This window comes from Mauremys reevesii, linkage group 21, assembly GCF_016161935.1.
Source record: "Mauremys reevesii isolate NIE-2019 linkage group 21, ASM1616193v1, whole genome shotgun sequence".
Taxonomy (NCBI): Eukaryota; Metazoa; Chordata; order Testudines; family Geoemydidae; genus Mauremys; species Mauremys reevesii.
This window is the reverse complement of record NC_052643.1, coordinates 1,448,860-1,462,319: the sequence shown is the minus strand read 5'-3', so window position 1 is coordinate 1,462,319 and position 13,460 is coordinate 1,448,860. Positions and strand designations below refer to the sequence as shown.

At 52.8% G+C, this 13,460-nt stretch overlaps 1 protein-coding gene across 3 annotated transcripts in view; it reads right to left on the bottom strand.

Moving 5' to 3' along the window:
* Positions 1-13,460, bottom strand: part of EPHA8 (EPH receptor A8) — a 131,719-nt gene that overhangs the window by 105,450 nt on the left and 12,809 nt on the right. For all 3 annotated transcript variants that reach the window (XM_039509366.1, XM_039509367.1, XM_039509369.1), the window contains exon 2: positions 124-188. In XM_039509366.1, the coding sequence (XP_039365300.1) occupies positions 124-188 (65 nt within the window). The remainder of the gene's footprint in view (positions 1-123; positions 189-13,460) is intronic.

The following is a 13,460-nucleotide window of genomic DNA, read 5'->3' as shown; positions in this document are numbered from 1 at the left end:
GGGAGAAGGCATTGCTCTCTCCTTTCCATTTACACCGAAGCTGCCCAGAAGGGTCACAGGCAACATACACTGCCAGTTCCCAAAGTCCCCATTTCTTCAGTGTGCCGATAGCCTCATACTCACCCCGTGCGACGGGTAGGTCAGCCAGCCCCAGTCCCCGGGGATCATTGCTGTGTCCAGCAAGTTCACTGGAAAACATGGGAGGAAAAAAGGCATTAGAAAACTGCTCACCTTTCACAAACAGCCTGAAAAGCAGCACACTCCAAGCTACACCGTGAGACTGTGTGCTCCCACCCCACAGCACACCCCAAACTACACTGTGAGGCTCTGTGCTCCCACCCCACAGCACACCCCAAGCTATACTGTGAAGCCATGTGCTCCCACCTCACAGCACACCCCAAGCTACACCGTGAAGTCATGTGCTCCCACCCCACAGCACATCCCAAGCTACACCGTGAAGCCATGTGCTCCCACCCCACAGCACACCCCAAGCTACACCGTGAGGCCGTGTGCTCTACCCCCCCACAGTACACCTATATCGTGAGGCTGTTACTCCTGGGGGAATTCTGCACCACTGCGAACATCCGGAATTTGTGTCTCCTGCAGTTTCTTTGCTTCCCCGCAGAAAACTGACTTTCTGACAGGGAAGCCACAAGAGCAGACATGCAACCCTCTCCAGCAGTGTGTTTTGGGCACCCAGCAGAGAGGTAAATCACTGTGAGGCAGGGGGCAGAACTGGGGAAGACCTGGCTTGCAGCTCCTACCCCGTGCCAGGCTCAGCTACTAGTCCCAGCTGGGTTGGGGAGGACGGGACTTCCTGTTCCCCTACACAGCATCTGGGGCCCATGTCAGACCCACTTCCAGATTTCTCCTCCAGCTGCAGGAAGCTCTGCAAATTCCCCCCTCATTCCCACTTCCTGTGCCCATCACTCCTCAGCTGAAGGGGGAGGGATCCCTTTACAGGGAGCTACTCCCCCATCCACCCAACCCCCATGCATCCAGACCCCCTCATACCCAGACCCTCCTGCCAAGCCTCACCCCCACCCTCAGAACCAGCCTGATGAGCTCCACTGTCCCTGCATCTGGACCACCCTGATGAGCCACCTGCACCCAGATCCTCACCTCACTGAGCCCCAACCAGCTGCACCTGGACCCCCACCCCACTGAGCCCCACTCCCCCAGCATCTGGACCCCCCTGCAGAGTCCCTTTACCAGAACTCCCCAACAAGCCCCTGTGCATCCAGATCCCCCACACACCCAGATTGCCCCACACAGAACCCTCTCAACCCACCCCTAGATCCCCTCCACACTTGGATCCTGCTGGGCTGAGTCTGCCTGCCCACACCTGGTGCACATGGCACAGAGGGGCCGGCCATGTCCTCCGCTGTCTGGGCTGGGTGCAGCCTCACCGCTGAGTCTGTGTCTCGGGTGGAGCTATGCAATTATCTCCCACCCTGTGCAGCCAGTGGCCTGTGCTCCCCAAGGCCATGCTGGAGCCTCGACATTGATTTGACAAATAAAATTTGCAGAATTTTGCAGATTTTAAAATATTGTGCACAGAATTTTTATTGCAGGGGTCGGCAACCTTTCAGAAGTGCTGTGCCGAGTCTTCATTTAATCACTCTAATTTAAGGTTTTGCATGCCAATAATACATGTTAACATTTTTAGAAGGTCTCTTTCTATAAGTCTATAATATATAACTAAATTATTGCTGTATGTAAAGTAAATAAGATTTTTTAAATGTTAAGAAGCTTCATTTAAAACTAAATTAAAATGCAGAGCCCCCCGGACCGGTGGCCAGGACCTGGGCAGTGTCAGTGCCACGGAAAAATCACCTTGTGTGCCGCTTTCGGCACACGTGCCATAGGTTGCCTACCCCTGGTTTATTGTATTGGTGCAGAATGCCCTCAGGAGTACTGTGTGCTCCCATATCCACCTACACCAGGGGTTCTCAAACTGGGGGTCGGGACCCCTCAGGAGGTCGCAAGGTTATGACCTGGGGGGTCGCGAGCTATCAGCCTCCACCCCAAACCCTGCTTCACCTTCAGCATTTATAATGGTGTTAAATATTTTTTAAAAAAAAAGTGTTTTTGATTTATAAGGGCGGTTGCCCTCAGGCATGCTGGGCGAAAGGGGTCACCACTACAAAAGTTTGAGAACCACTAACCTACACTCGTAGCTTCATGGATTCCAAGGCCAGAAGAGACCACTGGGATCACCTAGTCTGACCTCCCTTATAACTCAGACCAGAGAACTTCCCCAGAATAATTTCTAGAGCAGATCTTGTAGAACAATGTCCAGTCTTCATTTAAAAATTGTCAGTGATGGAGAATCCTCCACAACCCTTGGAAAATTGTTCCAACGGTTGTTTACCCTCACTGTCAAAAATGTACGTCTTATTTCCAGCCTTAATTTTCCAGCTCCAACTTCCAGCCATCGGATCGTGTTAGACCTTTCTCTGCTAGACGGAAGAGCCCATTTTTAAATATTTATTCCCCATGTGGGCACTCCAACATTGTGACCAAGTCACCCCTTAAGCTTCTCTTTGTTAAGCTAAGTAGATGGATCTCCTTGAGTCTGTCACTCTAAGGCTGGTTTTCTAATCCTTTAATGATTCGTGTGGCTCTTCGCTGAACCAGCTCTAATATATCCACATGCTCCTTGAATTGTGGGCACCACAACTGGACACAGGATCCCAGCAGCAGTCACACCAATGCCAAACAGAGATAAAATGACATCTGTGCTCCTACTCGAGAGTCCCCTGTTCTTGCATCCCATAATCGAGTTAGCCCATTTGGTCACAGTGTCGCACTGGGAGCTTGTGTTCAGCTGAGTATGCACACACACACCCAATCTTTTTCAGAATCCCTGCTTCCCAGGAGAGAGCCCCCCATCCTGCAGTCTTTGTTCTAGAGGTATAAAGTGGTGGGATGTCGGCAGAGGGGACAAATGCCCCCGGACTCCTCTCCCAGCACCTCTCCCCACTTACCTCCTACAGGAGGGGACAGTGCAGAGCTGGGAGAGGTGAATGGTGACTGCAGAGCAAACCAGAGGTGAAGCTAGTGTGACAGATCTTTAGGGGAGCTGTGAGTGTGGGGGACGGGTGTGGTGGGTCTGATTCCTGTTTGGTCTGCCCTGTCCCTCACCCAGCCCTGCACAGGGCAGCACCGTGCACCTGATTAGAATCATAGAATATCAGGGTTGGAAGGGACTTCAGGAGGTCATCTAGTCCAACCCCCTGCTCAAAGCAGGACCAAACCCAACTAAATCATCCCAGCCAGGGCTTTGTCAAGCCTGACCTTAAAACCTCCAAGGAAGGAGATTCCACCACCTCCCTAGGTAACCCATTCCAGTGTTTCACCACCCTCCTAGTGAAAAAGTTTTTCCTAATGTTCAACTTAAACCTCCCCCACTGCAACTTGAGACCATTACTCCTTGTTCTGTCATCTGCTACCACTGAGAACAGTCTAGATCCATCCTCTTTGGAACCCCCTTTCAGGTAGTTGAAAGCAGCTATCAAATCCCCCCTCATTCTTCTCTTCTGCAGACTAAATAAGCCCAGTTCCCTCAGCCTCTCCTCCTAAGTCATGTGCTCCAGCCCCCTAATCATTTTTGTTGCCCTCTGCTGGACTCTCTGCAATTTTTCCACATCCTTCTTGTAGTGTGGGGCCCAAAACTGGACACGGTGCTCCAGATGAGGCCTCACCAATGTTGAATAGTAGGCTTGAGCCCCTACTTATACAGCCCGAAATGCCATTAGCCTTCTTGGCAACAACGGCACACTGTTGACTCATATCCAACTTCTCATCCACTGTAATCACTAGGTCCTTTTCTGCAGAACTGCTGCCCAGCCACTTGGTTCCTAGTCTGTAGCAGTGCATGGGATTCTTCTGTCCTAAGTGCAGGACTCTGCACTTGTCCTTGCTGAACCTCAACAGATTTCTTTTGGCCCAATCCTCTAATTTGTCTAGGTCCCTCTGTATCATATCCCTACCCTCCAGCGTATCTACCACTCCTCCCAGATTAGTGTCATCTGCAAACTTGCTAAGGGTGCAGTCCACGCCATCCTCCAGATCGTTAATGAAGATATTGAACAAAACCGGCTCCAGGACCGACCCTTGGGGCACTCTGCTTGATACCGGCTGCCAACTAGACATGGAGCCATTGATAACTACCCGTTGAGCCCGACCATCTAGCCAGCTTTGTATCCACCTTATTGATTCAGCCCATGCTTCTTTAACTTGCTGGCAAGAATACTAGGGGGGGACCGTATCAAAAGCTTTGCTAAAGTCAAGGAATAACACGTCCATTGCTTTCCCCTCAGGCATGACTTGCCCTTGGTGAATCCATGCTGACTGTGCCTGATCACTTTCCTTTCCTCTCCTCTAAGGGCTTCAGAATTGATTCCTTGGGGACCTGCTCCATGATTTTTCCAGGGACTGAGGTGAGGCTGACTGGCCTGTAATTCCCTGGATCCTCCTTCTTCCCTTTTTTAGAGATGGGCACTACATTAGTCTTTTTTCCAGCCATCCGGGACCTCCCCCGATTGCCATGAGTTTTCAAAGATAATGGCCAATGGCTCTGCAATCACATCCGCCAACTCCTTTAGCACCCTCGCATGCAGCGCATCCAGCCCCATGGACTTGTGCTCGTCCAGCTTTTCTAAATAGTCCTGAACCACTTCTTTCTCCACAGACGGCTGGTCACCTCCTCCCCATGTTGTGCTGCCCAGTGCAGTAGTCTGGGAACTGACCTTGTTCGTGAAGACAGAGGCAAAAAAAGCATTGATTACATGGTGTCAAGTATCAGAGGGGTAGCCGTGTTAGTCTGGATCTGTAAAAGCAGCAAAGAGTCCTGTGGCACCTTATAGACTAACAGACGTTTTGGAGCATGAGCTTTCGTGGGTGAATACCCACTTCGTCGGATGCATGTTTTATGGCTGACCTGGAACAACACTTCCTCAGCTCTCGTCCACTCACGCTCCTTCTCTACCTACGCTACATTGATGACATCTTCATCATCTGGACCCATGGGAAGGAGACTCTGAAAAATTCCACCACGATTTCAACAGCTTCCACCCCACCATCAACCTCAGCCTGGACCAATCTACACGGGAGGTCCACTTCCTAGACACCATGGTGCAAATAAGTGATGGTCACATTAACACCACCCTATACCGAAAACCTACTGACCGCTATGCCTACCTTCATGCCTCCAGCTTCCATCCCGGGCACACCACACGATCCATTGTCTACAGCCAAGCACTGAGGTACAACCGCATCTGCTCCAACCTCTCAGACAGAGACCAACACCTACAAAATCTTCACCAAGCATTCTCAAAACTACAATACCCGCACGAGGAAATAAGGAAACAGATCAACAGAGCCAGATGTGTACCCAGAAGCCTCCTACTGCAAGACAAACCCAAGAAAGAAACCAACAGGACTCCAGTGGCCATCACATACAGTCCCGAGCTAAAACCCCTCCAACGCATCATCAGGGATCTACAGCCCATCCTGGACAATGATCCCTCACTTTCACAGGCCTTGGGTGGCAGGCCAGTCCTCGCCCACAGACAACCTGCCAACCTGAAGCATATTCTCACCAGTAACTGCACACTGCACCATAGTAACTCTAACTCAGAAACCAATCCATGCCACAAACCTCGATGCCAACTCTGCCCACATGTCTACACCAGCAACACCATCACAGGACCTAACCAGATCAGCCACACCATCACCGGTTCATTCACCTGCACGTCCACCAATGTAATATACGCCATCATATGCCAGCAATGCCCCTCTGCTATGTACATTGGCCATACTGGACAGTCCCTACGGAAAAGGATAAATGGACACAAATCAGATATTAGGAATGGCAATATACAAGAACACTTCAATCTCCCTGGACACACATTAGCAGATCTAAAGGTAGCCATCCTGCAGCAAAAAAACTTCAGGACCAGACTTCAAAGAGAAACTGCTGAGCTTCAGTTCATCTGCAAATTTGACACCATCAGCTCAGGATTAAACAAAGACTGTGAATGACTTGCCAACTACAAAACCAGTTTCTCCTCCTTTGGTTTTCACACCTCAGCTGCTAGAAGAGGGCCTCATCCTCCCTGATTGAACTAACCTCGTTATCTCTAGCCTGCTTCTTGCTTGCATGCATATATATATATATACACACACACACACACACACCTGCCTCTGGAAATTTCTACTACATGCATCCGACGAAGTGGGTATTCACCCACGAAAGCTCATGCTCCAAAACGTCTGTTAGTCTATAAGGTGCCACAGGACTCTTTGCTGCTGTCACTAGGTTGCCTCCCTCATTCAGTAAGGGGCCCACACTTTCCTTGACCACCTTCTTGTTGCTAACATACCTAAAGAAACCCTTCTTGTTACACTTAACATCTCTCGCTAGCTGCAACTCCAAATGTGATTTGGCCTTCCTGATTTCACTCCTGCATGCCTGAGCAATATTTTTATACTCCTCCCTGGTCATCTGTCGAATCTTCGACTTCTTGTAAGCTTCTTTTTTGTGTTTAAGATCAGCAAGGATTTCACTGTTAAGCCAAGCTGGTCGCCTGCCATATTTACTATTCTTTCTACACATCGGGATGGTTTGTCCCTGCGCCCTCAAGAAGGATTCTTTAAAATACAGCCAGCTCTCCTGGACTCCTTTCCCCGTCATGTTATTCTCCCAGGGAATCCTGAGGGAGTCAAAGTCTGTTTTTCTGAAGTCCAGGGTCCATACTCTGCTGCTCTCCTTTCTTCCTTGTGTCAGGATCCCTGCTGAGGGTCTCACCCTTTGGGGCGCTGGGGTCCGTAGCTGTTACTCTGCTCACAGACAGGGAGCAGATGACTAAGGGGAACAGGCCGATTTGCAGAGGCTCTTCTTGCCTGGAGTCACTGAGAGTTCGTAGTGCAGGTCCCTTGCTGGGCTGGGGAGGGACAGGGCTCTAGCCCCGGTGATGTTCTGCTAACAGGGGGCTGTGTGCTCAGCCAGGCTCTGCAAACTGCTGCAGACCAGGGTCCTCTGCACAAGGATCCATGCACCGTCCAGCACATTGGCACTCCCAGATATCAGCCCCTCCTGAGGAAATGGAGGGTGGGAGATGACAGAGAGCAGGAGGGGCCAGGAGAGGAGGGGAAGGACTTGACACATTCTCCTGAGCCTGCCCCGGCCCAGTGCAGCACTCACCTCGCTGGGCTGGCAGTTTCTCATCGTCTTCTGGAGGCTCAGCTGAGCCCTTTCAACTCACTTCATGCCTGGTGTGACCGGGGTTTGAAGTCTGCAGACCAAATGCTGCCCTGCTGTCCAGCCCAAAGCAGCCCCCAACACGCCTCTGCTAACACCACACGAGAGACTGGTGTTCTCACGAACAGACTGCAGGGGAGTGCCATCAAAGTCACCCCTTCTAATGCCCTCCTACCACGGGGAGTCCAGCTTAAGGAGGAGAACCAGACAAATCAATCCAGGGAGAGGAAAGCTGCTTAGGCCAGGGGAGGGACAAGGATGCCTTTAAACACTCTCAAGAGTTTTCTATTTAAGTCAGTTCAATGTCTTCGGGGAGAACGGAGAGGAAGCCAGCATGGAATAAAAGCAGAGAGGGGGGAGCTGCCTGCCGGCTGCAATCTGATACGCTCGGCTCCCATTAGTCCCATACTGATGTGCCCAGCAGTTCAGCAACTGCTCAGAATTAGCCACAGGCACGGTGGCTGCGGGAAGCGCACGCCTGTCCCAGAAATGCTCTGCGCCTGGTTTGTTTCCCTGGACGTTTCAGTCAATAACGCTTGTAAGGCAAACAGGAGATTGCGGATTCCCGGAGTCTCTCAGCAGGCTCAGCCTTGTATCAGAAGCAGGTCAAACTGACCTTCCATTGCTCCTATCGACCAGCAATCGACCCTCCCACCCGCTCTCTCCAGCCTCTCCCTGCTTCGCTACTGCTTGATCTTTGGCTTGGACGATCTCTTAGCCCTCCGGCATGGAGCCACCCCTGCCATGGCCTGTAACCCTCCCTGCACTTCGCCAGCATCGAGCCTCGACTCCCGCACAGCACAGCAACACCACCAGCTCGACAGCCCGTTGGTAGCAGACACACCGTGAGCATGTGGGTGAAACGCTGCTGGCTCGAGCTTGCTCTGCCATGTGGCAGGCAGGGGAAAGGTGCTCAGAAAGGCCAGACACTGGCTCCCTCTCAGATCGGGGTGTCTGCAGCCCTGCTTCGCAGGAGGGTACCCGGACTCTGGGTCGGGCTGTCACGCATTCGGGTTTTACCCAGACAGTCTGGTTTTTGGCTTCTTTGCCCGGGTGCCAGTTAGGGATGCCAGGTGCCTGGTTTTTTATTGGAAAGTCCAGTCAAAAAGGGGACCTGGCAGTGTCCAGTCAGATGCACTGACTGGACACCAACAGTCTGGCTACCACGGGCCAGGGGGAGGCGCTGGGTCATTAACCCACGCCAGCCCCTGCTCAGCCGGGGCCACCTTCTACCTGCAGGCCGGCTCCTTGTCAGGCTGCAGCAGCTCCCGGAGCAGAGGGAGCCCAGCTGTGGTGGGAGGGAGGTGGAGACAATCCAGCAAGGGGAGGGACGGGGGAGGGGAGAGAGGTACAAGCAACAGGGGCGAGACCTTGGGGGAAGAGGCGGAAAAGGGGGCATGGCCTCAAGGGGACAGGTGGGGCAGGACCTCAGGGGTCCGGTTGCCAGCAATTAGAAAGGCATGGCCCCAAGGCACATTGGCCAGAGTGTGAGCTCCAGGGTGGCCACCCCAATTGCAAGCCTTTGGGGAGGCAGCTCAAAATATCAGCCGGCACTTGCAGGCACAGAAGCAGGGACCTTGGGCCACTGACGATGTCATCAGACAGCTGCCAAGCATCCACCCCGATCTTTCTCGCCTCTCCAGGATCGGGCTCCTTTTCACCGACATACCTGTGTCCACACTGGGGGTTGCACTCATTTCACTGTCAGTAGAAAATCACAGCCCTAAGTGAAGTAATTCAGTTGGCACAAAAGTGGTGTGGAGACCAGACCTGGGCAGCAGCTGGGCCTGATCCTGGCTGGAGACTCTGGAAACTGGAATACACCAGAGCTGAACCCACCGCTGCGGGCTCCCTCAAGGCCAGGCCGGAGACTCCAGCAAGCAGGGCATTCTCCTCTAGCAAGGGCGGGCTCCATGCAGCCGGAGGAACAGCACCACCTTCACTTACTATTACAGCTCAGGGAACGAGTGGCAGAGGCAGGTAGCGAGCTGACTGCGAGGGGCCCCGGCATCACGCTCCTGACAGAGCAGATTAGGGGCTTTGGAGCCATTTATTAATCTTAGCAGAACAATTGGAAAGAATTTCCAGGGTTTCATTGGCTCGGCAGCAGGACGAGGCCCTGTGCTCCCGGTGAGGCACTGCGCAGACTGCCAAAGAGCTGCCTTGCCCTCAGCACACAGTAATTACCTCCGAGATCTCACATCCGTTGTTATTTGTTATTGTTAATCAGAAGATTTTCTGCCTATTTGCCCTGGGTAATTTGCCCAGCAAGGGGCTGGGCCCAGGAGATTTCCTGCTTGGAATGGTGCAGCAGGCTACCCGCACCCTCGGCGACACGCTACTCGCCAGCCAGGCAGCAGGGAGGTCACTGCTAGCATAGGCCCTGCTGGGATCCACCATGTGGAAATCAGACCCTGTGTTTGTAAACAGCTCCCTAGGCCAGCAAAGACACGGCCTCGGATCTCACCGTGAGCGACCTGGAAGGTTTTGGAAGCCTGCTAAGATCCAGGGTTAAGGTTCCATGTATGCCTGGCAGCCTCAGCTTGTGCTGCATGGCTCCGGCAGCGCAACCCTCCTGCGGCATCGTGCCTTGGGCAGCGGCAGGAAACGAAGCAGCTACATTCTGTCCAATCTAGGACCCATCCGGAGCTGCGTACCCAGGTCCCTGTGTGCAGGGGGAGAAGTAACGAGCATTTACATTATTAGAAAATAAACAGCTATTGGACACATGTGTAGTTCCCATCTAGCCCTAAGGATGCAGTCTCCAGACTACGTGTTCATGTATGGAAGCAGATACCCTGTTCTTATGGCATAAGAATGAGGCTCTCAATCCCTTAGACGTGCGGCAGGACATGATGCGATTGGCCCAGTCTGCAGAAATCTGACTGGTTTTACTTGTCAGTAAAATAATGATTATATTTTGCACTTAATCTGTGGCTCGTAAGAGTAAACAGCCTTATCCCTACTTTACAGGTGGGGAAACTGAGGCAGGGGGTGCTGAGTGTCTTACCCAAAGTGACACAGTGAGACATTGGCTTGGATAGGGACAGAGGTCAGCTCTCTTGACATGGATTCCTTTGCTCTAACCACTAGACATGCTGCCTATACGTAGCGTGTCAGGAAGCTGGATTAATTGAAACATAGAAGACTAAACAGTCCAGTTAAGGGAAACTGCTCACCATGGCGAGGGGTGACTCAGCCACACAACAGCCACTGACGTTAATGAATAGCACAGAACTAAAGCCCACAAGAAGCACAGAAAATAGCTCCCACCAAGCCTTGCTCCTGGGTTCCCAGTGGGAAAACGAACATAGGACAAGACCTGCACCACTGCAGGGGAGCTGCACTAGACCCGCAGCTAGCGGGGACAGCACAGAGACGGCGCAGTCAGCCCTGCCCCAGTGCAGAAGGTCATGCCAGATGCCTCATATGGGGCCCCTTTCATCCAAAATGCTTCTAGGCATATTCAAGAGCGGCAGGGGAGCAAGAGGAGCTCCAAGATCCCTCACTAATTGTTAACCTGCTGCAGTCCCCGGCCCAATGATTAGATCCTCTCCCTCCCAGGCAGTCATCTCGGTAGCACACACATGGAGAGGAAGGGTCAGTGGGACCAGCCTTGTCCCCTTGGGCTTCAGTTCTTCATCATTAGAACTTCAAAGGCCTCCTAAGATTCCCAGCCAGGCTCCGCCCCTGGAACAACGCCTTGTGCATTGATAATTCAACTCTTTGCCATGTTTTCCCGACACGTCTGTTCTCTGCCTCTCAGTTACTAACCCACTCACACAGCAGAGCGGTAGAACTGAGCTCCCCTCCCTGGGCACCCTCGGCAACCAGGGCTCCCAACTCCTCCGCGCTCTGGGTTCTCCCCACTACTGGATCCAGGAATAAACCAGAGCAGAAAGCAAGTATCAGAGTCACGGCCTCTCTACCACTGGCCTTTTTTGGGTCAAGATTGGATTTTTTTCTGAAGTATCTGCGCTCATTCCAGCAGGAATTATGGTGGAAGAGTTCCAGAGGGTTGGACTGAATGATCACAATGGTCCCCCCTTTAGGGGGAGGGATATCTCAGTGGTTTGAGCATTGGCCTGCTAAACCCAGGGTTGTGAGTTCAATCCTTAAGGGGGCCATTTAGGCAACTGGGGTAAAAATCTGTCTGGGGCTTGGTCCTGCTTTGAGCAGGGGGTTGGACTAGATACCTCCTGAGGTCCCTTCCAACCCTGTGATTCCGGCCTTGGAATCTATGGAGAATGGGCAGGAGGCAAACCAGGAAGTGGCATGCTTTTCCCATAGACTGAAGCCGTATTTTCAAGAGACAGGTGTGGCCAGGTATCTCTAGCCAACCATTTAACAGTGAATCAGCAGAGTGGCCAACCCCGCAAACCTTCAAACAAACACCATGAATCCGGCCTCAAAACATTATCAGACTGGCTTAAAAACCAATAGATTTTAAACAATAATAAAATGTTGGGTCTTTCTCTTGGCCTTCTGTTTTCTAGAGGTGCCACACTTTCAAGCTTTTCGCCACAACCATGAGGCCTAGAAATGTACCTTCTCTTGAAAAGAAAGATGAAATTCTCACGACTCCAGGATTTAAGAAAAAAAATCAGATCAAACCCCGAGAAACTCACAATAAAACTGGGAGCGTTGGTATCACTGGAATATGGAGTTTGTTCTGTCCAGGAACAACCCACAAATGGCTCCGGATTGTTCGTTAGTCATGATTTTGCAGTGGATCATGTGTCCACACCGGTTACAGCCTCCAGCCTGGTTAGCTGAAACACATGCGCTTCTTACTGACCACAATGTCCAAACCTGGATGCCTGAAGTTAATCACCTCCCAATGGGCCTGATCCAGACAGGTGCTGAGCACCCCAGGCCACTACTGCCTGCAACAGGAGCTACAGCTCCGCAGCAACTTTGCAAACCCAGGTCTACCCCGTAGCAGCCATAGCACTCCTGGGGGGAAACACTGGCCTTGGGTGCCTGGAGTTTTATTTTTCACTGGGAGAATAATAAATGACAAATAAATCGCCCCCATCGACTCCAGGCAGCGCTCTGTCCCCCTCTAGTGGCGACTGGGTCTTATTGCGAGACGGACGAGCCTGCTACAGAGCAGTACGAGAGCTGGCCTTCAAACTCCGACAGCCGAGTCCCCTTCATTGAGCTCCAGAGGGCCTGGGTTTGAATCCAGCTGCCAGCACTCCAGCCAGGGCGAGACATTGCAAACCCTTTCGCTGGCCTGTGAACAGGGCTCTTTGCAGACGAGAGGAGCTCCAGTAGCTGTAGGTCAGGGCCAGCTAGATGCTGCCCAGCGCATCGCTGGAGCCTGGCAAACACAACAGGATCAGAACGCTGAATAACAGCCACAAGGGGCCTGAAAGGAGCATGCGGACTCTGGGAGGGGCTTGACCAACATCTACACAGACGTCTTGTCCAGTTGCTCCCCAGCTCTTAGGTAGGAGTGCAAGTTCCCCCCATGTCAGGGGCCTGCTCCTTCCCCTGCCCAAGCAGCTTGTCAGCCTGCCCCTGGCTGGCGAGTGCGGGAATCTGAAGAAGGGCTACGGTTGTTATACGTTCAGGAGGCTGAGGAGCGGGTGGGAAAACCCAGTGGGCTGGAGGTGAAACAAGCAGCTCCACGGAGCTGTTCAAGGCCTGGGGGCGTGAGATGAGGGGAAGGAGCAGGAATCCTTGGGAGCCATGGGAGAGGACAGGCGTTGTGGGAGCAGATGGAGCCAGGGAGGGAAGAGCTGCTGAGAGTGCCAGTGAGCAGAGGGGCGCTGCTGCAATTGCCCCATCAGCAGGGAGAGGACAGGGCTAATACCCGTGGGATGGGCAGCGCTTTGTGCTGGGAGAGCCCAGCAGCAGGCCACTGGGAAGGAGGATGGGTGGATGGAGGTAACAGCCCTGCGCTCTGGGAGCATGGCCCTGGGAGAGAGTTATGGGTGTCCAGGCAGGCTCCTGAGGGGAGAGCGGAAGGGAGGAGGCCTGCGTTGGGGACTGAATCTGCTGGGGCAGGAGCCCAGAGAATGAGATTCATGTCTGGCCAAACCTGTAAAGCTGAGCCACGAGAGGGAAAGGCCGAGGCTCGGAGCTGGGGAGGGAAGGGGGCAGGAGAGAGGCTGAGCCAGGGACAAGAGGAAGCAGCTAGAAGGAATGGGGAGTGGATCTCCTCTGCTTCCCCAGGGGAATCTGC